The 26,180-nt window shown below is 34.4% G+C and overlaps 1 protein-coding gene across 4 annotated transcripts in view; it reads left to right on the forward strand.

Annotated features, from left to right (window-relative positions):
- The window catches only part of LOC118187670 (BTB/POZ domain-containing protein 10-like), a 270,159-nt gene that overhangs the window by 107,166 nt on the left and 136,813 nt on the right, over positions 1-26,180 (forward strand). The window contains exon 1 of one of the 4 annotated variants that reach the window (XM_085809833.1): positions 3,717-5,158. The exons of 2 other annotated variants lie outside the window; for them this stretch is intronic. In XM_085809833.1, coding sequence (XP_085665959.1) covers positions 5,118-5,158 — 41 coding nt within the window. In that variant the 5' untranslated portion in view covers positions 3,717-5,117. Of the gene's footprint in view, positions 1-3,716; positions 5,159-6,770; positions 6,795-26,180 lie in introns of those variants that run through there. One more of the 4 variants, XM_085809835.1, reaches the window with a different exon arrangement.

Raw genomic sequence — 26,180 nt, forward strand, 5'->3', positions numbered from 1 at the left:
GCACACGTAATTACCATCAGATTTGTGCTTTGGCAAAATAAATAAAAGAGACAGAGAAGAAAATAAAAAAGGGATTGCGACAATTAAACACCAGCATGTGTATTTGATTTGCGTTTCTTTGTACTATGGCAAATAATCCCAGGCTCACTTAAACTGACGGTAAATTTCTTCATACTTCCAAGGCGTCTAGGAAATCATTGGTGCTAATCTGAGATGTGGAAAAGCCGATTCTGAAGCCCTTAATATTAACGTAACCTCAAAATCGCGCTACTTGTCACTTAGACTGTATATACTTTGATCGTTGATGATCTTTGCCAAAGTTGGATCATTTAATCTGATTAACTTAGTAAAGGAAAATAAGCCAAACAGCTTTAAATAACGGATATATTCCAACTGCAGACTCGGAGTGTAAGAACTGATAATCTCTCATTGCTAGAAAGGCCTGACGGATCTTACATTGACCGAATGACGTGTCTTCAAAGGAGCTATGTCTGTGATTTCTTGAATTTATTCTACATATTTATACCTTTTTTTTTTTTTCTATTCTTACTTTTTACATTACTTTGCTGATTTTGGTGTAATGTTACGGTTCGTATGGCACTGCTAGCGCACTTAAGATCAAAATGACTGCCATTATTTAAAATGGATATAAAATTCAAAAACATGCAAGCTATGCATACTGAATATTCTATTCTACTTGACAAATATATATATACATGCATTCTGAAAATGTGAAATGAAAAGTTTTTTTTTTAAATATATATGTAATAGAAACAAACTTAGAAGAAATGAACAGCAGGAATTTTGATGGCGTAGAAATATTGATCCATAATAAATAGGAAACTGGAAGCGAAGGCTGATTAGATCTTCATTTTTTTTTTAGTAAGCAGGTAGCGGCCACAAACAAGTTTGCATATTATTTGTGCCTAATACAAAAAGTTTGTAGTTTTGGTAGATTTGCAATAAGAAGAAAGCAGCAGACCAGTTAGGCCGAAGAGTAGCGAGCAAGTGTGTTATGTTCAGGGTGAAATCTTAATTCAGACTGAATTAGTTTAAGTTCAGTACACTTTACATATGATTGCATAATTAATACTGCTGTAAAATTATTATTGGCTGTTTTACTTTTATTTACATCATCAGAATTATGTAAGAGTCATATTACATTAATAAATCTCAAAATAACGCAGTGCAAATAGAGATACTATATTTACAATACAGAAGGAAAAATTAATTTACGTTGCTACTTTAAATTATAATTTATCTTTTACATATTCTTGATTTTTCTTACATATTTGTAACATAAAAAATGCGTAAGTCAAAATTGTAATTTTAACTAACAGTAACCTTTTACTTCTCCCTCTCTATTCAAAAAATCGTAATAATTCCTCTAGATTGCGTCATTTCTAGATTAATCTATGCCACAAAGCTTGCGTAACGCTGATGACGTAGTTATTTCGGAACCTAAACTCTAAGAACTCAAACAGTAAACCAAAAATCTTTCTCTAAACAGACTGCTAGATTGGATTAAGCGCGTAGTTAACTTGTAGCTCTGTTTGCTGCTTCTACGTTCTGCTTTGTCGTGCTGATATGAATTAGTTACTAAATTAGAAACTGTGGGGGGGGGCTAGAAAAAAACAGGAAGTTAACTTCATGAGCAATAAATACAATCAAATTGTATTAATCATTTTTTTAATAGCTCGGAAGAACGTGTGGTGATTTAGCATTGGTTTTACCGTTAGAGATAGAAACGAGAGGATCTTAAGCTTGTTTTAAGGGTTTCGTGACTCATCGGTGGGTCCGTGTGTGATTTAATCATCTTTATAAGCTTTGTCGATAATTTCTGGACTCAACTGAATTTCCTTTAAAGCCATTTTTCTGTCGAATTTAAGATTAGGTGCAAATGATTGAATGCCGAATTTAATCTTACGAGGGACTGAATGACAGAATGCTTCTTTCTTGGGTTTAGAAATCTTGTGGAATTAAAGCACTGTGTCTAAAAGATCCATAATTTCAGAAATCGGTGTTTAGAAGATTGATGAGATTTTTTTTTTTCTTCAGCCCAGTAGAATTTATTCATACTTACCACGATTCTTATCTATTCGAGCATTTGATTCTCCTTTCTCCGTAGGTTAACTGTGCTTTTATTACACTGCGTACGAGGATGTTTTATTTTTCCTTATCGTATTTTGTTTCGAAAGGTTATACAGTTTAAAACTTACCTGTTTTTATAAAAAGAAAAAATTACTTTTTCTGGCTAAGCAATAATTATCTCTTTACCTAACGGCACAATCCGTTTCTGTTTCAATTGAAATAAAAAATAAGATTAATTAAGATGACGATTTACGTCAGCAGAACGTTTTACTATCTCTAAACATTGCCCAGTACCATCTTAATGTGCTTTATCGGCACGCGTTGCTATTAAAAATATGGGAAATTCATTAAAATAAAGTAGATTTTGTCACATTGCTTTCGTAATTAGTACATTTTGTCACATTACTTTCGCAATTTTTAACCTTTTAGAACTCAGCGTTAGGAATAGTTAATAGTTCTATGCATTAGTTCCTATAATAAGTAAAATATAGGTACGTTGTATAAATAAAATGTATGTGTGTTTAAAGAAATATGTGTTTTTAGTTATTAATTATCTCAAAATTTTCTTTGTCGAGGTTTTAAATTTAAAAAAAAAAATTATTGCCTTTCTGTCTTCAACAACTGAAATTTTAAATTAAAATTAATTTTTGACGATGAGAACAAAAAGTTATTTACATATCATCAAATAACTAGCTACAGTTTAACTTATCACCATTTCACCAAGTACATGTTCCAAGTAAAATATTGATACTCTTCTAATAATTTCGATTTTAGGTTTCCTATAATACAGCGAGAAATTTCTTACTGTCGGGTAAAAAATTTTTACGCGCTTCTGAGGATGCTAGTAAGCCGAACTCACAGTAAACTCTTCATGTAGATAAATATTAATGTGAATATTTTTTTTAACACGTGTGAAATGAAATTATGAAAGAAACTTCATGACTACGTTGAGAATACTCTTTGTTGAGAGTACGCTTTCCGTGCGTTCTTAAGTAATATATTTGTTTGAAAGTATTAAGCTTCTCATCAACTTCCTTGATAAACACATTTTAAATGAATAACTTCAAGTTAGACTGCGGTATGTTTGAAAAACCGTATTGTTGTTTTGTCGGCGAAATTTTACAGTATTGATCGCTCGTGTCTTTGTTATATGTAAGATATATAACTTTGTTATTTATATTTTTTCTCCTATCTGTTCTTATTTTGTCTTTATTATATCGCTGTAAAATAAATAAAAATTATTTTGTGAAAAAAGTCGAAACGAAAACGCGCTTTTGTTCACCATCATAAATAAGTAAATAAATTTCTAAGCTATCGTATGCTTTTTTTTTCCTTCTTTGCCCCTTTATTTCTTGTAAGTGTTAGAATTTCCCAATTTTTTTTATTCTGATGTAAGAGCCATGATATGTAATATTCATGATTTTCGTGATGTTTATCCATAATGTTTGTTTTCTTTCCGTCGCATTATATAATCCATTGCGTCACCATAAATACAAGCGAATTAATCTCGGAAAGCCCTTCGGAGTTACCGACATATTTCGCCGTCCCATCCCCCATCCCCCATCCCCTATCTCCGTCTAGTATTTATATATCGTGTCCTTACGCTCATTCTCATTTCTCTGTCGGCTCGCAACAGCGCCACCGATGGAAAGTGCTCTGACCGGTATTCCGCGCAGCAGTTGATTCTCTCGAGCCAACTTGGCCGGGTGCCTCGGAACACCTTTCCACTTGTTTTCATCACACCCTTTCTTTTCATTGTCGATTAATAATCGAATGCATGCTTTTATTCTTGCTATTAATAGTCTGTGCGAAGAAAAGGAATAAAAAACGTCTGCGCTAGAATTAGACCGAGAAGGTAATTGAAAGTGTGAGCGAGTTCGGAGGATCTTAGATGCACTTATCATTTCGGCGGTCCTCCTCTCACATCTATCAGCTGTAAGGCGCTGCTATCGCTTGTTTTTGCTTTTCAACTCTCTCTCTCTAGCTCAGGCTGCGCTTTATTACAGCAGAAAATCGTGGAACAGGAAGATTGGCAGAAATGCCGTGGCTTCCGCTTCTTCGCGTTCAGAAATGTTCTGCTTTCCGAACCACTCGTGCGTCTTTTATCCATGAAGAATGTGTTTAGTAGCTTATTAAGTTCCCCTTTCGAGTTGGAAGTATTCGCGCCTAGATTTTATTCAAATGATACGAATTAAACTTTTCATTTTGGAGCTGTAATAGATAGCTTATAATTCTGTCATCAGCTAGTCTGAGACCGGGCAGAATATTTAACTTGATTATATAGAGAGAATACCCAAGTTTGGTTGCTTAATTTATTTCGCACTGGCAAAGCATAGGTTGTTTTAAACGCATCCCGTCAATTTGCTTTTTCTGAAAAGCATGGTTCCATACTAAACCATTGCTTCATATTGCAGGTTTTATTTGCTTAATTTTTGTACCTTTTTTGCTTGATAGCAAAAATAATTTTTTGTGGTTAATTAAGGAAAGGAACTTTTTCTGCGGACCAATCGCATGAGCAAACAGGTGTTTTCTGGATAGAGTTTGTTTCCCTTTATCAGCTTTAGGTGACTGGTGTTTGAAGCTGATGTCTTTAACTACATATTCCGTCTCGCACCGCTTCTGCCTTCCAAGCAGTCATTATTAATCATTATTAATTGCCGAATATGTTGCAGGTTCCACATCTTCGAAAAGAGCTTATAGTAGTTTATCTAGCACGGTCGAAGGTGTAGGTCTCTGCATGGACCGGTCCAGATCGCAGCGTCCCATTGCTGCTTTCCAAGAGCACATTTTCATCGATGACAATACCATTCTAGCAGTCCCGCCTCCACCGGTTGTCTACGAGTTCGGAATCGAAGATTGCCAAGTACACCGAAGAAGATCCAGTCCATTATCTTCGGATCCGCCGCAGAAACCTCTATTGGGACTCAAATCTGTCATAATGTACACCGTTGCTATCTTTATCATCGGTTTCATTGTTCTGTCTCCTCTAATTCACTACTTTCTGTGATGTTTCATGACTGCTACTCATGATCCGTCTAATCGCAATTTTCCATGTTCTGTTGAATAAGTAAGTATTAATATCCATTTTCTAAGCCATTATCTTTCATATCCCTAACATAATTCTGTTAACATTTCTGCTACACTAAAGACTGTTAATGTAATATATTGTCAAATGTGTTTTATGTATTTAGTGAACCTTTGTTTCGCTGGGTAATTTTTCTAAATTATGTCATAACATATGACAGAAAAGCGAACCAAATTTTAAATGAGACATTGGCATAATAAACATAGTTCATTTTTGAAGAATATTCATGAACTTATATGTTTCAAGCTAAAGTCTTCCGATATGATTAAAGTGATAGGAAATATTTTTGTTAAATATTTAAAGCTAGAATTAGAGATTTGATATAAATGTTGACAGTGTAGAGACATCAGGATTTTTTTGAAGCAAGAAAGATGAAAAAATATGCAATGCCTTGGCCGGGAATCGAACCGCGGACATCTCAATTACGCGCTGAGCGTGCAAACCACTACACCACGAAGGCTCGCTAAGAAGGCGGCAAAAATACCTAATATACTCCCCCTTTTAAAGGGCGACTGGGGATTTTTAGGGAACCCAATCACCAAATCCTGGGTGAAGAAAATCATCATCCAAACACCCTTTTAGTTCGGGCGCTACTGTAGATAGATTAGATATTTTTTTGGAAGCAGGCAAGATGAAAAATATGCAACGCCTTCGCCGGGAATCGAACCACGGACCTCTTAATTACGCGCTGAGAGTGCAGACCACTTCACCATGAAGGCTCGCTAAGAAGGCGGGAGAAATGCTTTATAATAGCACCACGAGAATATAGACAGATGGATCAGGGTTTGCGGAGAGCATCGGCTGTGCCTATGTTGTATTTTTCCACGGTTTTGAAATTAATTACAAAACGTTTACTTTAAAACCAAGCAATTCAGTTTATCAAGCAGAATTGTTGGCAATTAAAATGGCTTTATCCTGTATCAAGAAATTATCCGTGGGGTATTATATTAATTTATACTCAGATGCCTTATCTGCTTTTATGGCGTTCTCCCGCCCCTTTCAAAAGAATAATGTTGTTAATGAAATTAAGCATATATATTTCGAACTACGAAAGAAGCATATTTTGAATTTACATTGGATCAAAGCTCACGCTGGTCATTATGGGAATGAGAGAGCGGATGCTCTAGCGAAAGAAGCCTTCCTGGGGGTAGGGACTGAAAGGGTTTTTATTCAAGATTCGAAAAAGAGGACATGTAGTATAATATATGACAAGCTTATTAGAGACTGGAAAAAGTTATGGAATCTCTCTGAAAGAAACAAAAACTATTTAAAATGTTTTAAAATTAGCAAAAAAATGGGAATTTTAGGAGATGCAGATGTCACTCAAATTCTCACTGCACATGGAAGGTTCCCTGCTTACTTAAAAAGGTTCCACCTCCAGAGAAATGATATATATAAAGTTTGTAATAAATTCGGCAATTCAAAGCATTTTGTCGTTGCCTGACTGGAAGTGTGAGAGAAAAATATAAATTTGAGAAGTTTGAGGATTTATTTAGTAATTATAAATTTTTCAGAAAATTTGCAAGAGATATTATGCAAACTGTGAATGAGAATAAGAAGAAATTGGTATCGAGATATAACAAAGCAGAAAATCATACTGAAAACAGAAATAATTGAGGTAAGTTATAAATTTAAGATGAATTTTGATAATATAAAGAAGATTTGAATAATAATAATAACTAATTAAAAGTAAAACTTATAAAGATTTTAAACTTAGGAAAAAATACAGAAATGGAACCGACACATTTATATACTATTTCACTGAGAGTGTTTGGAATGTATGTATCTACTTTACGTTTTTTTTTTTAATTATTTTTTAATGCCTTTGTGGCTTGGCCTGTCCTCTCATAACCATATGGCAGGTTTCCCCTTCTAGGTGGGCTGGGGGCCAGTGCTCATAACTAACTAACCTTATATACTCGCCCTTTTAGAGGGCGACTGGAAATTCGGGGACCCAGTCGCAAAATCCTGGTGCTAACGAATTATCGTGCACCATCTTTTTAGTTCGGGCGTCGCTTGTAGATTCAATAACTATTTTGAAGCAAGAGACATGAAAAGTGACCAGAGTCCTCGCTGGGTCTCGAACCTGATCCTCTTGATCTCCTTTTTTCGATTAATTTGGTAGTAGGAAAAGAGGGGCCACAGACCATCGGATCTGTCCCTCTGGAGATGCTCTATGAAAATTGGGGCGAAAGCTGAACAAGTCATCCTTTTATTTATAAAGTGTCCAAAGCCCATGCCCAAAGACAGATACTGTCCTGCTGACCTTCGCATAATAAAATTAGTGACTTGTTCTGATATTACTGTGAGACAAGTGAGATAAGTCACAACTCTAACCATACGCTAACAATTTCACACATAAATTACTTACTAAAAATTTATGGTTGAGACCTTTCGCGAAATACGTATCTCCCTGTAAATCCGGGTCCACCAGCAGTTCAGTGAAGTCCCTGAACACTGGTACTTCGGACCGGGGTTATAATTCCGGCGAACGGGCTGGCTGCATGGCCGTCGTCGTGGTTTTTCCTATGCATAACATCTATACGAGACAGTTTCTCTTAGAAAGTCGTCTATCAAGGCATCATTTCCCGTAGGTAGATAGAGGTCTTTGCCATAATGAAATAAACCAAACCATCCATATAAAATACGCGCTTATGATTACGAATAATAATTTTTGTAGCAGACCTCCTGAGATATGCTTATAATGTACACTGGTTTTTCCCGAATTAGGTATTAAACCTGCCTGACCAACCTGTTGTTTAAAACACTTAGAAAGATGGGATGCAGATAAAAGAATGGTAATGGAAAGGTATTTTCCGCTATCTTAAGAACATAAACGTAGATGTCTTTGAGGGTTAATCATTCTTGAGTTAAAATTCTGAGAAATGGTCGAAAATATCCATAAAGTTCGTTATTTAAAGATTTTCTTACATTCGGAGATTCGCTATAGCTGTAGAAATTAGCATTTTAAATGTATAGGAAATCAAAATGTTAATTCGTTATATCCGAGGTTTCGTTATAAGCCTGATTCGATATAGCGGGGTTTCATTGTAGTTGACTTGAAAAGAACATTATTGAGCGTGAATATTTTGTGCTTTTTGATGAACTAATTCCGTAGGAAAACACTCTAAAATAATTGCAGTGTTCTCGCTGTTCATTTCGGAAGAAAGCCCACCAGCGGCCGAGCGGTAAAGTTGCTGAGCATTGGTAGGTCGGTCCGAGGCCCGAATCCCGCAAACGGGCAGGCTGCATGGCAGTTTTCCTGGTTTCCTCCATGTGCATCGTATAGACGAGCCCATTTTCCCTTAGAAAGTTCTCCACGAAGGCATTCCTCCCCTTAGGCAGATAGCCCTCGAGGCTTTGCCATAATCACATAAACCAAACAATTTAGAAGAATATCTAAAACCTTTCATGTTGAAATCATTTAATCTAATTAAATGCATTGGAAATGTTTTTGATAACCGTTTAAGTCAAGAATTAGAGATATGAAATAGATATTGAGATAACATTAATGAGCATGAAAATATTAATATTTTTTGGAAGACAATGTAAAGTAATTTCTATATATCGAATAGCCTTGATCATCTAGAAAATACACTAATGATAAATAAAGCACAAGTCAAAATGACGTGTTGTTATCACGCTGAATTTTATTTCTATTTAGCCCATACATAGTATTTGCGGTTTCTTGTAGCAGAATGTACAATCTGCTTTCTTCAGTTCTACAATATATATATATATATATCCATGCTACGTATTATGAAGTAGTTTTCCGTATCCAGGTATGATACGCTGCAAGTCAGTTGTATATCCTCGAGGAACACCAGGACACCACTTCTATGCGAGCAGAACATGCCCCATATCATGATGCTCCCACCAGACCCTTGCACAATGCGAGTAAGGCAAGATGGATTCATGTTTCATGGGATTCTTGCCAAATTCGACGTCTTCCATCAGAGCAAAATGAGGTGTAGCGTGATTCATCTGACCACATTACCAGTTTCCAATCCTCAGATGTCCAGTGTCTTCTTTCCCGACACCACTGCAAATGAATTCTCGCATGTCGGGCAGAAATGAGTGGTTTTCTCAAGGTGTCCGCCGATAACATCGCGGACGAAAACGTCGCGGAGAAAACAACGCAAGGCAAAAACGTCGTGCTACAAAACATCGTGGGAGAAAACATCGCAAAGAGAAAACTTCGCAGTTCTAAAACATCGTGGTACAAAACATCGTCATCAAAAATAAAACGGTTCAAAAACTTCGCAGTTTAAAACCATCGTCGTCGAAAATATCGTGGTAAAAAATAAAGTGTCTATAAATCATCGCATGACGATAGCATCGCAGACATGCTTTTTCAGGTTTTAATAATTGTAAATGGATATTCCCATAATGATTTATGAGCGCAAGATGTAAAGAAGGATAATTTTTACTTTCAAATTTTTTTATTAATTAATAAATTTTTGCTTAAAAAAGTAAGAAGGAAACTTAAGCATGGACAATTAAATGCAAATTATAGATAATACTTTTCATGAAAAATTCCAGTAAAAACTTTATAAAAAATGATTTATTAATGGCCTTTTTTAGTTAACTATGTCACTTTAAAATTCTATTTAGTGCTTATAAGTTGCATTAATTTTCTATGCTTAAATTTTCTTATTTTCTCAGCAAAAATTTATTAGTTTATAAAAAAATGTAAAAGTAAAAATTATCCTTCTTCACATCTTGCGGTCACAAATTATTATGGGAATATCCATTTACAATTATTAAAACCTGAAAAAAGCATGTCTGCGATGTTATCGTCTTGCGATGATTTATAGACACTTTATTTTTTACCACGATATTTTCGACGACGATGTTTTTAAACTGCGAAGTTTTTGAACTGCTTTATTTTCGACGACGATGTTTTGTACCACGTTTTAGAACTGCGATGTTTTCTCCCACGATGTTTTGTAGTACGACGTTTTTGCCTTGCGTTGTTTTCTCCGCGACGTTTTCGTCCGCGATGTTTTCGGCTGTAACCTTTCTCAAGGCACCCGCCGATGCATTCATATCGTCTGCAATTCTCTGCGCATGGTTCGAGCTAAAATCTGTTGGGAAGAGCCTTGGTTGACGATCTGTAGAGTCCCTGTTCTGCCGTACAATTCGTCGGAGACGACGCCGATCATTCTCTTGGAAAACCGTGCTCGAACCGCACTTACGTCTTTCAGAGAAGGACTGTGGGTTCTAATTCCAACTTATGAAAACCTTTGATATGGCTACTTTTGAAAACCCTGTGAGATTTTATGTCTTCGAAATCGAGGCTCCTGCTAAACGGGGCATCATCAATAAGCCCTTTTTCAAATGGTGAAAGATCTGTCGTTTTTCCCATTTTACTTCATTCATCGTGAAGAGCACTCGTGTAATCCACGTCATAAAGAAAATTTGCACAATTCATCCCTATCGCGCATTCATATGAAATTCTCAAAGGTTTCTAATTCATTGGCCAGTGTGTGTATTATACATAAAATGTAATTTTAAAGATTAACCTATTGACAGTTAAAGCGTTTGTAGTACGATATAAGTTTCAAATTGTAATCAGCTTATTCTGATGAGTCAAAGCAGAAGAGGGCTACATGCTAAAGGATAGGGAGACCTTCGTGGAGGACTTTCTTGGGGAACTGATTCGTATTCTCTTTACGCATGGAGAACACGACGAAAAACACGTATGCTGCAAGCCTGTTGGCCTGGGTTCGAACTCAGTTTGAACTACTAGTATTCAATTAGTCTGCGACTGATGGGCCTTAGATTGTAATTATATTCAAAAATAAAACCATACCCTATTACAATGCGAACCGCGATTAACAAGCAAAAGAGCCGCATGTGTCCCGAAAGCTACCATATATGATACAGCTTATCAGTATGATATCAACATTTAAATTATTTTACATTTTTTGATAAACTTTTCGCTGTCTCAAAAATAGAGGAGCTATTACAGAAGCCGCTCCCCTTTGGTAAAGCAGATATGTCTAGTGAAATTTAAATGTGGAAGAAGATATGGCTTTGGGGAGTAATTAATGTAAAAGCCCTTTCGGCAGCAACTGAATGGAAGATTTCATGATTTTTTTGACAATATTAACTTAATTATCGTCTTCTTGTGGCATTCATGGAAGACTTTTTATGGGAAACTCGTTCTTAATCATGTTACACATGAGGAGAGACACTTGAAAGTCTCATGCAGCCAGCTTGCTTTCCACGATTCGAGCTTAGATTGAAATACCAGTGTTCAGCGGTTTTACTATTTGGTGGACCACTTGTCGCTCTTCAGCGTTAAGTGTTACGAAAACTAAAATTGAACTTTTTTGTCTGATGCCAACTAATGACTTAGGAGCTAAATTCGCGAAATGGTGTTAATTTAAGGTCGGTTTCCTTACATAAAATTCTCATTTAGTTTCCCCTTCCTTTCTCCAAATGTGCGTAATATTTTAATATTGGAATTAAGATAAAATGTATTTCGTAGAATTCCCTGTTTTTTGATTTATTATTATTATTATACACCAGAGAAGAGGGGCTCCGTTGCCTTGCAGTCTAGCAGACTGCCTGTTTTTTTTATTTGATATGATTCACTTACGCTTGTTGAAGTTTCATATTTTGCTTTGTAATATTAAAAAAAATCAAAATGAGAAATCATATTCTGTGCTTTGTTATGCAACATTTTGTGCATTCAAGCAGTTGAAAATAACGCTTTTATGTTAATTTGCGCTTTCGCCATTTATTCGAGATGAATGTCTTATTTTCCATTTCATTTATCATCGACGCTTTCTCTTAAATTTTCTGGATATAATTGCATAAAAACCACTGATTTCTGGAATATCAATTGAGTGATCCTCAGTTTCTCATGTTTTATTAATGCACTTGTGATAATATTTGCTGGTAGGTGCTGAAGGAATGAAAACATTGAACATTAGAAGTTTCCTTGCGGGCTCTTTTCTTAGACGAAAGAAGTCATTGCTGAGTTTTCTGTAGATTTCCTCAAATCTAATGTACTTACAAACTAAAGCTGTGTGAAGATCCTTTAAGGAACTTTTTCCCTCTAAGCTGTTTTGCTGTAAACTCTTCCTGTTTGATTGTAAATAAATTAACACAATTGTCATTTTTTCTTTCATACAAATTTTGGAGAAATGAACTCATGCGCTGTACTCGTTTTTCATGCTGTTTTCAATTTCGAAAATCCAGTTTACCCGAAATAATTTAAAAGCAGTTATGGTAACTGTTATATTTACTGCTGACTGGGTATGAAAGATTTCCATACCCGTCAGCAGTAAATATAAGTATGACGTAAGGGGAATGGTTTAAAGAGTTTTTTAGTAGAGTTAAAGAATGGGAGGAAGCCTTTTAGATATCTGTCGTAAGGGATGAAAAAGAGCGTTTTTAACCTTTCTGTGCCTGCAAGAAACGTATTCAAGTTCCTTAATTATACTTTAATAGCGCTACGCATTTATTCATCCAAAAAATGTAAATAAATTGCATCCTCTCTTCCGACTTTGTGATCTCCAAAAAAAAAAAAAAAAAAAAAAAAAAAAAAGGTACTAAAATAAGCAAATAATTTTGAGATTATATTGAGCTGAAATAGAAATTAAATATTACTAACAAAGTTAAGAGAACTTGCCAGCCACGCTAGTTCCGGTTTTCTCGAGGATATATAGTACTTCTGACTTTTAGCGGAATATGCTTAATAGTTTTTTAAATTCTAGGTAAAATTTAAATAAATTTCGCAACTAGCAAAGCTCGTACCAGTCTAGCCCCACTTTGTTATAAATATTCTTTTAAATAATATTATAACTTTTCTCCCCATCCCTTCAACTGTTTCTTCTTGCTTCTACTATTGAATTACAAGCTTCCTTCCTCTATAATGGCCTTAAAAAAAAAAAAGAAAGAAACTTAAGCTGAGGGCACTCACTGTGTTAAGCGGGAAATATACTGGGTTTCTTCGAGTGAAATTCAACATTGTTTTTCTGAGACTGTGAGCGCGTTGTGCTTCAAGTACTATACCATAGCCATAACAACTGGGGGCGCAAAAAGAATTTCTGCGACATTCGAATAGCTCTGTTGTCTGCTTATTCTTGCTGAAAGCCAATGCTTATCAAAATCTGTTTTCCTTTCACACGGCGGGTATTAGAGAAAAATAGCCTCAAGCTTTATTTCTTTAAATTTTGATCTTGTCCCCTGATCGGCACAGTACCTGGATACCATACCATTGGGCCAGGATTCGAATCCGGAAAAGGCTTGAATGTTTGTAAGTGTATAAGTTTTTGCGGTATGGCGGCACTTAAAATACACGACTAGCCGAAAGTCCTCCTGAGTGGTTTGGTGATAGGAGACACTCGGACCCGTTCTCTGGGAGATTCTCCTGAAAAATTGGGATGGAACTGGGCAAAGTCGCACTGTCACCTTATAAGGTATTTCTCCCGCCTTCTTAGCATGCCTTCGTAGTGTGGAGGTCTGCATTCTCGCCGCGTATTCCAGAAGTCCGTGTTTCAATTCCCTGCGAAGGCGTTGATCATTTTTCATCTTTCTTGCTTTCAAAAAATACCTAATGTCTCTACAGTGGCGCCCGAACTAAAAGGGTGGTGGATGATGATTCTCCACACCCAGGATTTGGTGATTGGGTCCCCTAAAACGCCAGTCGCCCTTTAAAATGGGGGAATATATAAGGCATTCCTCCCGCCTTCTTAGCATGCCTTCGTAGTGTGGTGGTCTGCACGCTAGGCGTGTATTTGAGAGATCTGCGGTTCGATACCCGGCGAAGGCGTTGCTCATTTTTCATCTTTCCTGATTTAAAACAATACCCAATGTCTCTACAACCTGTTGGATAGACGCAGTTCTGTTTTCCTAGCCACGATAAAATTCGTAAACTTGTGTTCTGGTGAGGTAAGTCTCAAGAACAATAAACAAGTTTTGACCCTAGTCGTACATATCTTGAGTTACAGAGTTTTTTTTTTTTTAAACGGTTTAAATACTATAGGTGGAATACGTTGTAAAACAAAATCTAAACTTTTACATAATCCTCACAGACATAGAGGGGAGCTTCGAATTAATAAAATGTTCATTGCTTTTTAAAAGTGTAAAAAGCAAATTCCATACCATTACGTGCAAAATTCTGGGCAATATCTAAACAACGATGTTATTGATGTAAGCTATTTACCCGTTTTTGTATAGACTTAAGTTCAAGTCCCTAATTCAAACAGTCGCGATTTAAATTCAGACAGCAGATTAGCAGGGAGCTATATAACGAAAGCTAATTGCTTTGTTGATTAAGAATTTGGTTTGCAGTTTTTAAGCTTTATTAAATTTTGAATAAGCGCCTCAGTTTCTGGTGAAAATTTTTTTAACTGTGGTCTTCTCAAATTTTACCCGGGTAGGTATGCAGCTTTTAGTTTGTGACTTATAAAAGCATAATGAATATTAGTAATTCGGGTCTTTATCCTACGAGGGTCACATGAAAAGAAAGAGTTTCCTTTTACAAAACGTTTGCTGTGCTCAGTGCGGAGGTAATTTGCATGTTGTTTTAAAAACTTCGTAATTACAAGCAAACGCTTGTGTATCCACTAGAGTCTGAATGACTACTTTGACTAGAAATCACTAGTTTTAAATTGAATGTGTAAGGAAAGGAAATCTGTGTATCACCATCTTTTAGAACATCCTGTATCACATTTGGTGCCTGTAATACTCGTACTGTACGTGACAGCATTCCAACAAAATAAATAAAACCTGTATTTTAGAATTTTAGGTCCCCTCCCATCATTTGCAATATGTAGATAATATTACAGACATGAGCTGTAGTACACGATGAATATATTTATTAAAAATCAAATCTTTCGTGACTAATAATTCTTAGCCGAATGGTTAAAACCGCTGTACACTGGTAGTTCGACCTGAGCTCGAATGTAGGCGAACGGGATTGGTTGTATGGGCTTTTTTGTGGTTTCTTCCGTGTGTAACATTAAGACAAGCCGGTTTCCCTTAAAAAGCCCTTTTTGAAGGCATCCCTGTTGTGATTTATTTTGGTCAACCAAACAACGAATCTCGTAGTGTACAACAGTTAACTCAGCTCAGTGCGATGACCGAAACTTTTTCAAGTTTGTTTATTTTTTGGAGAAATTTTATTTACAAAAAATCGCCAACATTTCAAATATTTTTTTAAATAATTTAAATTTTTAGACGAGGAGTTTTTTTTTAACAAATCTCAGTTTGAGATGTTTTTTAGTATATTCTTACAATTTTAAGCTTTTTAAAAATTTTTATTTATTTATTTTTCTAAGGTATTCTATGTACAGTTTATCTTTTGTCGCATTTTGGAAATGAATGTAAATAAAATCTTCAGGAAACTGCTAGAAATGGATAGTATCTCTTTTTTTAGGAAGGGGAATGGTGTAAAACTTGCTCTTTTTTTTTTTTTTTTTTTTTTCCTCCAAATACAACGTATGCTGATAAAGTGGCTCAGAAAATCACTTGGAATTTATTTCAGAAACCGTGCTTAAAGAATTTCCCGACTGAAAAGCGCGAACTTCTTGAATCTTGAAAAGCTTTTGATTGATTCGTGCAAATATTTGTGATAAAAAAGGGTAATCTAAGGAATCGGCGTTTTCCTCGCTCAGACTCTTAGTAACTCAAATTTTTTTGAGCGACGCAACCTTTTCATGTATATTTGTGCACCAAAACTGGAAATTTTATGATCTAGCTATTGCGAAAGAAAATTCAGGTGAATGAACTTTTATTAGATTCAATATTTTTTTGTAGATATTTGTTCATTTATTTCTTTAATTAAGGTTTCGATGTGTATAAAAAATTAAACAGTATGTTTTTGTTAACCTTTAGAATGTACCTATTTTACTGTTTCTTATTTTCACAAACTGTTGCTCATTACTCGAGAATTTGTAGATAGTACTATCTATACGACTCTATCTATTACGATGGTGATTTAACAGGTTTGGGAGAAGAGGAGTTTCATCAGTAAGATGGAAATACAGGGTGCTCCGAAAGTTGCACATATCGAACTTTCAAAAATTATGGAAATTCCAAAATGGATATTAATGGCAAATTGTTTCAAGAGATGATACTCATATATTGTCACAAGTAATATAGTATCTTATGAAATTTCAATTGCAGTTTATGCTGTTAACTTCAAAACCCGTTTGTTTAATCCAAGGTGAAGATGAATTTTAACCAAGCAGAACGAATTTATGATTGAGCATTACTTCGGAATGCATTTTTACGGAAACGTTGTTAAAGCGTTTAATAAAGAGATCTTTCCAAACGTTCGTGAACCTAAGAAAACAATCGTTTGGCGACTGGTAATCTTATTTCGAGAAAGTGAAATTGTTTCCATAAGAGGTGAAATGGCCGCTCGTCTCATCTGAATTGGAACAAAATGGAGCAATGTCAGGAATAAAATATTGCAGTCACCAGATAAAAGTGTGAAAATGATTGCATCGCAATCAAATTTATGCATTGCGAAGTAACTCTTGAAAGACTGGTGGCTGTATTGAGAACTGAATTTAAGGTCTGGTTTTATGCATGTAGATAAACACAGCGTTTTGTGAGCCTTCCGTAGACAGTGTTACAACTTTTAAGGAACTAGAAAAAGTCGAGTATGGTGGAGCTCTCTTACGACGACGTACTTCTGGAAATAAGTAAATATTGCTGGTGTTGTAATATAGATCATGATCAATGGTATATTTATTCCTACGTGTTGTACACGATGCGTAGGAAAAAATGTAGGGAATTTCCATTGATTCTGTATGAAACTTCATTTAATTCTTTTTCAAGTTGTTACCATAGCTGGATCCTGTGATTTATTTTTCTGATGACTAAGGGTTTGGTTTGGTTTATCTGATGACAGAAGAGCACACGGGGAATATCTGCCTAAGAGCTGGAGAACTTGGAAACTTACACCTGGGGAAAACTACGAAAACGCTCATGCAGCCAACTCTTTCGTCGGATTCGAACCTGGGTTAAATAAATATACCACGTATAACTGAGTACATACTTAACTCAAACCATAATCAAATGAAAGGGGTCGAAAGACAGGTTTACTTTATCTGAGTTAATTATTTCGACGGATTGATTAAGACAATTAAGATATATGCCAAACATTAATCATCGAAAAAGGCGAAATTTTGAGAAGGTAATGTTCTGTTAAAATTATGCTTCTGTAAGCTGTTCTGTATTATTTACATTACCTCGCATATCGTGTTAATGTTGAAGAATTTCCGTCGGATTTTACCCACTTTCTCATTTCTGATATTTTTTGGTAGAATTCTATGTTAAGCGAAAGTAGTAAGGAAGATTTAAATATTTTTGCCGGCAAATCAAATTTTGTCATTTCTCGGTTTGTGTGTAGCTCCAAGCTATCAGAATCGTCAAACATCATTTAAATTTTTATTTAAACTTCATTTAGGCTTGTTGAGTTTCCACTCCAATCTTCTAGTATTTTCCCAAATAAATCACTATAATTAAGTATTATATTAAGAAGTGTTGGAAAAGTATTTGAAAATTAATTGCAAACAAATATTTTTACAGTAAATAAATTTGTTTTCGAGTACTTATACTGTTTGCTTATACTTTTTAAAACATCTGAAAATATTTTTGAAATATATTTATATATATATAGACTGTAAATATATCTTTTTCAAATATGTATTGCCAGTTTTGTAGCATGTGATAGTTTGTCATATTTTTTTTAAAAAAAACAAGACTTAATGACGTTATTAAGCATACATGAAGGAGTCTTGTAGTCATTTCATTAGGCAGAGGGGTCTTGTAGCCATTTCATTTAAACTTGTAGACTTTTAATTGAAATGTTCTGAAATTAAGTTTTTTTAAAGGTCCGAAGTGTACATTTTAAAATTAAAATGTTATGATTTATTTTTTTGAAATGGTCTGCCCATGACTATTGTCCTAGTTTTGATGCCTAATTCACAAGACCGCCGTCACACGTGTTACTATAATATAAAAAGGTCAAACATGAAATGTCCTTTATAATGATAAATAAATTGCTGCTTTCTCTTTCTCTGCGTCTTTTTACCTTTCCCGGAAGCTCGCAAAGACGAAAAATACTCTTATGAACTACTGTTTTTTTTGGGATTGCTAAAAAATATGAAGTTGTCGATGATGTGGAAAATTTTTTGGAGTGGGAGAAGAAGAGTTTTCCACCGCCTCTCTTCAATACATTCATCAGTTCTTTTTTGTTCGTATTTATTTACTTTTTTTAATATTAAATGCTTTTTTATTTTTTCAAGTTTACTCTCGTTTCTGTTTCTTTTTTCCTTCTTCCGATTAACTTTTCTCGTTTGAAGTATTCGTGTTTTTCCCCTTTATACTTTTATATATACAATAAAAAATAGCTTCTGTCTGAACAGTGTCAAAAAAATTTAAAGTTTTGTTTAAAGATGTATTTAATTATTTAATTCGACTATTGGAAGCTCGTTTGAGGTGTATGAGGTTGGCTGTAAATTCTGAGCTGCTTTAGATGCAATTTTAATTAAGCCAAATACATTTTATAAATTTTCATTTGCCTATTTGAATACCAAAATAGGTATCACACATGTTGGAGCATAAGACTTTTAAGAAGAATCTTTTGATAAACGCCAGCCTTATTCGTCCGAAACTTTTTATACTGTGGCGAACAGAGCCCTGACGACCAACACTATATTTTACAATAATTATTTTTCAATTTCTCAATATAGAAATATGAAAAACAATATTTTACCATTTGTACAACATATTGGCTATTTGTGTTAAAGATGCACACAAAAAATATAAGATTAAAAATTGGTTGCCATTTTAATTGTCTTTAAGATTTTAATTTAAATTATAATACTTTAATTCTAAAATTTAGTATAAAATTTAGCCTGTTCAAGAGAGATCAATTTCTTGTCTGGTCTTATTTCTCTAAGTTTTAACCATAAATTAGGATCCACTTTTAATTTTCGTCTGTGTTTATTTTCAAATGTAACATGGAAGAAAATCCTTGTTCACGCAAATAGGTTATGCAAAAAGGCAATAAAACTTTAATAGCTTTATTTGAAAGGCCTTTAAATTCTTTTTAAGTTAACAAGTGGGTTATTTTTTCAGTCTTCAGTTAGTGTTCGATCACAGGAAATTTTTAACAATTGTTCTTTTTCTTCACGAGATAAAACTTCAGGTACTTTGAACAAAATGGATTTCTAATCCAATTTCCATTCTCTTTAATTGGCCTACCAGCGGCCGAGCGGTAAAGTCCTTGAACACTGGTAGTTTGGTCTGAGGTTCGAATTCCGCGAACGGGCTGGCTGCATGGTTCTTTTCTTGGTTTCCCCATGTGTAACGTGAATACCAAGCCATAGAAAGTCATCCTTGAAGGCATCCCTCCCCTTAGGCAGATAGTCCTTGAGGCTTTACCATAACATATAAACCAAACCAAACCCTTTTTCATAATTCTCGGGAAAATACATGTTGAAATTATTTATCAATGGAAAACAATGACTTTAAATGTCGGATACTGATTCCTTTTTTATTTTAAAATTATTTTCGGTTAAAAAACTTTTTAAAAGTGATAAAAACCTTAAAATATTATTATCCATTTCTTTGATTATTAGCTGGAGTTTTTTTACTAATTGAATTTATTTTATCTCTAATGGTAAACAAATTAACACTTTGTCCTTTTAATCCTAAATTTAATTCATTTAACTTTCCAAAACTATCAGCTAAATATGCTAAACGCGCCAATCATAATTCCTTAAACAAATATTTTTGCAATTCAAATGTTTAATCACAGAGGAACATTTGAATTTCTGATCGAACTTCAAAAAAGACGATTTAAAACTTTGCCTCTGGATAACCTTTCTTCGGAATGAAACAAAAGCGTTCATGTTCACTGTCCATCTTTTGGCATAAAATCGTAAATATTCTTAAATTTATAGCTCGTCTTTTAATAAAATTAACTATTTCCGCATCTTGATTCAAAGCGATTTTCAGGCTTTCGGGGGACTGTTTTGGCTACTAAAGTTTGTGGATGAATGGAGCAGTGAGTAAATTTAGTTTCAGGTCTTATTTTTCTATTTGAGTCATAACACCGGAATATTTTATTGTTAAAACCCTAGCTCCGTCACTGCATACGGCACTGCACTTATTCCAAAGAATATCATTCTCAGACATAAAATTGCCAATTACTTTGAAAATTTAATTTTCAGTTGCTCTATAACGAAAGGTTCACAAAATAAATACTCTTCGGCAATTCGTTTATCTTCTTCGTTAGGTATGTAAATAAAATATTGAACAAACTTCGTTATATCAGTATTTTCATCTAATTCCAATCCGAAATACTCACTGTGTTTTATTTTTTGGAATAAGTGTCTCTTTTATGGAGTTTGCATTTCATGAATTTGTCGACTTACTGTATCATTTTATTTGATAACAGAATATTATTAAGTTCATTAGCCACTTTTTCATTGAATAATGTTAAAACGATATCATTAGCTGTTGGTAATGTAAGGTTTTCTCTAAGTGTGTGAGCCTACCTAGTCCTGGCAATGCTTGGCTTGTCATTAGGTTAATTGGAAGCAGAAAAGATGAAAAATATGCAACCGCCTTCACCGGGAATTGAACCACGGATCTCTGGAATACCGACCCAGTGTGCAGAACCATTACACCACGAAGGATCGCTAGGGAAGTGGGAGAAATACCTTATATACTCGTCGTTTTAAAGGGTGACTAGGGTTTTAGGGGACCTAGTTGCTAAACCCTGGGTGCGGAGAATCATCACCCACAACCCTTTTTAGTTCGGGCGCCGCTCTTTTTTTCAGTATTCTTAGTGCTAGTAGATTATCCTGGATCTATCACCTGTGAATCATCACTTTTCCGCCTAGTCAATACTAACCATTTTTTTGAAAATCTAGGTTTGTTTTATTATTTTTCACAAATATTTAAATGCACAATATATTACGAGTTCATCAAAAACAAACGACGATATGCTCATATCGCGTAGAAAAGTAAGGTATAAAAAGCAACGAGAAGACAAAATATCTGCTGTTAGAGACAGCAAATCGGCGCAAAAAATTGCTTCTAACTGAAAATAGAGCAATATGAGCCCGGAAATGGTGGTGGCATAAAGTGAAGACATTCTAACAATTCAATCAAGTTCTAAAAGAATTAATGAAATACTATTATCTCTTTATAGGGACTTTTTTTTTATTTCCTGTTAAATACCACATCCATTTCTATTTCTCCTTTTAAAAACTCATTTGTGACAAATTTTGTTATATTTATGGCTAAAAGAATATTTGTGAAAATATTTTGCTTAAGTCCTTTTACAAAGCTCAGATCACATGAATTACGAGTGTTAAAGAAAAAGCTCTAACAGGATGTTGGAGTATTTAATTTTTTAATTTAATAGTTTAAAAATACTTTGTTTCTTTGCGTACCGCCTATTTTTCTCTTGCGTACCACCCGTTGAGAACCGCTGCATTAAAGTGATAAATATAATTTAAGGCGCTTTGGCATTAATATCTTTCAGCATGGTGGTGATAATTGTTTCGCGTTTTGTGATCTGTATATTGCCTTCTTTTTTCGGGAGGGAGGGGCATTAGTTTTAGAGTGAATAATATTGCTGGACCTTGGCTATTCGTCCCGAGCTTATTTCACAGGAAACGGATTGCCTGTGCAAGCATTTTAATTATTTTTATCGAAGTGAAACTTTAATGTGACCTAGTTTCTCTTAGACAGTTGTCTGTAAACGGGTGTGATGGCCTTTCTAAAGCCCGTGCTTGTAACGTGAATACGAGTGAATTCCCTTTAGAAAGTGCTCAACGACGGCATCACTTTCCTTGGGCTGATAGCATTTGTGCTTACCATATTTCAAATAACCTATTCTTCATGAAGCTCTGCATGCTTCGCCTAAATCAATTTACTAAGAAACCTTTTTTTGGCAATTTTAAAACCCGTTTTTCTTATCTTAAAAACCTTGCGCGTTTGTGTTTATATATAGCAATAATTGCTAAATTTATATATATATATATATATATATATAGAGAGAGAGAGAGAGAGAGAGAGATAAAAAGTAAGAAATTTAGAACCCAATTTATACAAAGATCCCAAAAAAGTGAAATTCAGTGCCAATAAATTTCAAAATATCCTATAAATATACAAAATAAGAAATTTAAAGTTAAAAACCTAGAAATTATAAATACTTGAAAATATGTACCAAAAAAATAAATAAAGAGGAGGAATTCAATTAATTTTGATATATATATATATACAGGGTGTCCTGTAAATGTTGCGACAAATTTCTGGGGAAGGTAAGGCACATCATAAACATTAAGAATTGCATAGGAACCCATGCCCAGAAACATCATTGTACGCCGCCAGGGGGTGCTGTACAGGAGAGTGCTAGTGGAAAGTGAGGATTGCATTCGAGCGGAGGTACCATGCGAAGAGCATGGAACGCTAGGTGAACCGGGAGCTTGCAGACATGCACTTAGTGTATGGAATAGCTAAGGGTAATAGACGAACCGCTGCACGCATTTATCGAGAAAGCTTCCTCGACAGACATCAACCATACCACAGTTTGTTTGCACGTCTGCAGCAAAATTTGTATGACTACGGGTCATTAAGAAGTGGCAGGACAAGTGAGAAAAAAAAGTGTGTTGAATACTCTGGTGAGTATAATCCAAGGACCAGCATACGTGCAATAGCCTCTCAGTTAAGAATGTCCCATAAATAATAATTGTCATAATTATTATTTATGGGACCTCTAACTAAGAATGCCCATCAAAAGTGTCGTGTATCACGATCCTGTTGTGTCTGAAATGGATCTCGTGGCAGGACTCACCTGCGCAGCTGCCACAATCAAACAAACTTCCGGTATGTTTGAACATGTCCGGCAATAAATTACGGGACATTCACGGGGCACCCTGTATATATTTGAAATATAATAGGCAGTCTGGTCATAGTTTTCCATTTAATGAATCTGTAACTTAACTTTTAAGGAATATTTTTATATATGTGAAGATTCATGGGGAAGTTTGGTTAACTGTTTTTCATATTATTTGAACTATTTATATATGGATAATACATATATATTTAATATAAAATTAAAGCAAAATTCAGCCTTAGAGATTGGCTTTAATTTATTGAAAAGTTTTTTTCATTTCTAGGGAAATTATCTCTATCCTTTAATAAGTCAAAACATTCTGATGAAATAACTATATACATTGCTTGTCAGAATTAAAAGATTGTCTGAAAAAATATTCTTCACATTAAAATTTTCGACTAAAGTCCAGTAGTGTAATTATTTATGTAAATTATCTGCAACTGAACGCAGAATTGGGCTTCTATGCGTAAATTAAATAATGAAACATACAAATTAGATGACTAACAACGTGTTGCGCAAAAAGTCGCAAGTTGTAATTTGGGTGTTTAATATTATCAAAAATACGTGCTTTATACGAAATGTTCAAAGCAATTTCTTTTCGAATTGCCTTCTACTTCTGTTTTTATTAGTCTCAAGTTGTAATTTGGATGTTTAATATTGTCAAAAATACGTACTTTATACCAAATGTTCAAAGCAATTTCTTTTCGAATTGCCCTCTACTTTTGTTTTTATTAGTCTCAAGTTGTAATTTGGGTTTTTAATGTTGTCAAAAATACGTACTTTATACAAATGTTCAAAGCAATTTCTTTTCGAATTGCCCTTTACTTCTGTTTTTATTTGCATAACGAATTCATATTTTTCTCTTTTATGTTTATTTTGAATACACATTGGCATTACGTTTTCCTTCGCGACCTTGTACTTCTAGCAATTTCATGGTTTAAGTTTAGCCTTCGCCAATTAGGCTTTAGAACTTTCTTCGACTCCTGTCTTTTTCGCCAATTAGGCTTTAGAACTTTCTTCGACTCCTGTCTTTTCGCATTGATTTGTTTTCCTCCTTTCCAATTGCTGGAATTTTTATTTTTAAATTTATTTCGTAGCTTTGTCATTTCTGTAAATGTATCGATTTACCTTCATGGAATTTGCTCTTTGAGCTCATAACCGTCAGTTGCTGGAAATGGAGGAAGGAAGACCTTCTATTTACTAACTGCATATTTTTTCCTTCGTCTTAGCTTTCCATTTTTTCTGGAATTTTGGGTTTATTCTTATAGTTTGTTTAATCCTTCTCCTCTTTCCAAATTTTAATGAAATTCTAATTTTTCTTATTTACCTTATCTTTTCGATATCTGCGAATTTTTAAATTCATTTCTCTGATGAATTCTTCACCCATTCTGAGTATCTTCATTACTATTTTTATCCTTTGGTCTTTCAGTTTTTTCCTTCAGTCCTTTCCCCGTCCATCTTTCCAAGACCCATCTTCATTAAATTACCCCCCCCCAGCAGTAATTTCTCCTAAATTTCATTTCTTTTGTCCATCTGTATTTTAGTTCTTTTTTTTTTTTTTTTTTTTTCCCCTTAATCCATCTCTTTGAATTCTTCATTCTTGCATTCTTACAATATTAATTTCTTTCTTTTGTTTTTCTCTTTTTTTATATTCAGTTATTTATTCAAAGAATTTTATTTAATAGCCTTTACGTCTTTCCTTGTTCTTGTCCTTTAGTTGGTTCCCCCCACTTTTTCTTTCTTTCTTTCTTTCTTTTTTTTCCCCCATTGCCCTTTTTGTGTATTTTTTTGCTTTTGCGTTTTCTGTGCATTTTCTGCTTTGATCTTACAGATTTGCTCCATGAAATGAACTTCTTCTTTTATAACATCACCTTATCGAAAATTTCTGAAGAAATTTTTTAATTTTTCTCTCAGTTTTCTTAAGAAATTTTGAAAATAAATAACTGTTACTTGCAATAACGATGTGTCTTTCAGGAGCAGAGCCCATCGTCGGAAACCACTGAACATTCGTAGTTTCGAATCGTGCTCTTTTTACGGGAATAGGACTGGCTGTATGATTATTGTTATGCTTTGCTTCCTGCATAGCGTAAATAACGCTTAGCTTAGCGTATAGAAAGTTCTTCAGAAAAGTATTCTTCTCTAGGAATGCTTACACGCTTTACGGTAACGAAATGCTTCAATGCTTCGTATGCCTTTCAAGCTCAAATAGAACCTTTTAGTTTGGGCTCATTTACTTATGGCAAAGCACACGAGAGCCGTCTTCCTAAGGGGAGGAATGCCTTCGTGGAGGATTTTCTAAGGAAAATTTACTCTTATCTACGTTACATATGGGGAAAACCACGCGTATACAGTTAGCCCTTTCATTAGGATTTGAACTGGGGTCGAAATACCGGTATCCAGCGACTTGACCGCTTGGCCCCTGGTAACCTTTTGTGATGGGATACGAAATTAAGTATTTTCACGTTATTGGTATCTAAGTGTTTTAATTGTCAACTAGATTTAACAAGAATTAAAGAAAAATACAGTACCATATGAAACGAAAAAGGCGGTTGAAAAACATAAAAAATACATATTGTTGATGCAGAATGAGCTAAATAGCTATAAGAAATAGGATCTTTTTTAACCTAATAAGCACTGCGAAAAAAGAAGCAAAGAGTATTTTTATTCTGAGTAAATATGCTACGTAGAATGGAGCGAATGATTTAAAATTTAAAGTGAATACATTTAAAGCTTAATTTTTTAATACAATAGTAAGAAACATTAAAGGGAGAAGTCTTCTCTATGATAATGACATACTTATCGACATTTTTTGTGCAAAAGGTCATATTTCAAAATTTGCCCATTTTCTTAATTAACGCGTCATTTACTGAAAATAAATATGTATATCTTTCTGTAAAATTGTAAGCAATGAGAGTATATCTGCCAAATGAACGCAACTCTTAGAAATCTACTCCTCTCTCCACCTAGAAATTTTTCGAATGGATAATAATAACTAGTGCAGTAACATGGGCGTTTTGAAACTTGTTTAAATTTTAAGATACAAAAGGAAATAAAGTATGTGCAAGTGCGTACTTTATACCAATACGTACTTTATATATTAAATGCGATAAAATTATG

This window comes from Stegodyphus dumicola, chromosome X2 (assembly GCF_044657685.1).
Source record: "Stegodyphus dumicola isolate Sdum_Otavi_A_Nest chromosome X2, ASM4465768v1".
Taxonomy (NCBI): domain Eukaryota; kingdom Metazoa; phylum Arthropoda; class Arachnida; order Araneae; family Eresidae; genus Stegodyphus; species Stegodyphus dumicola.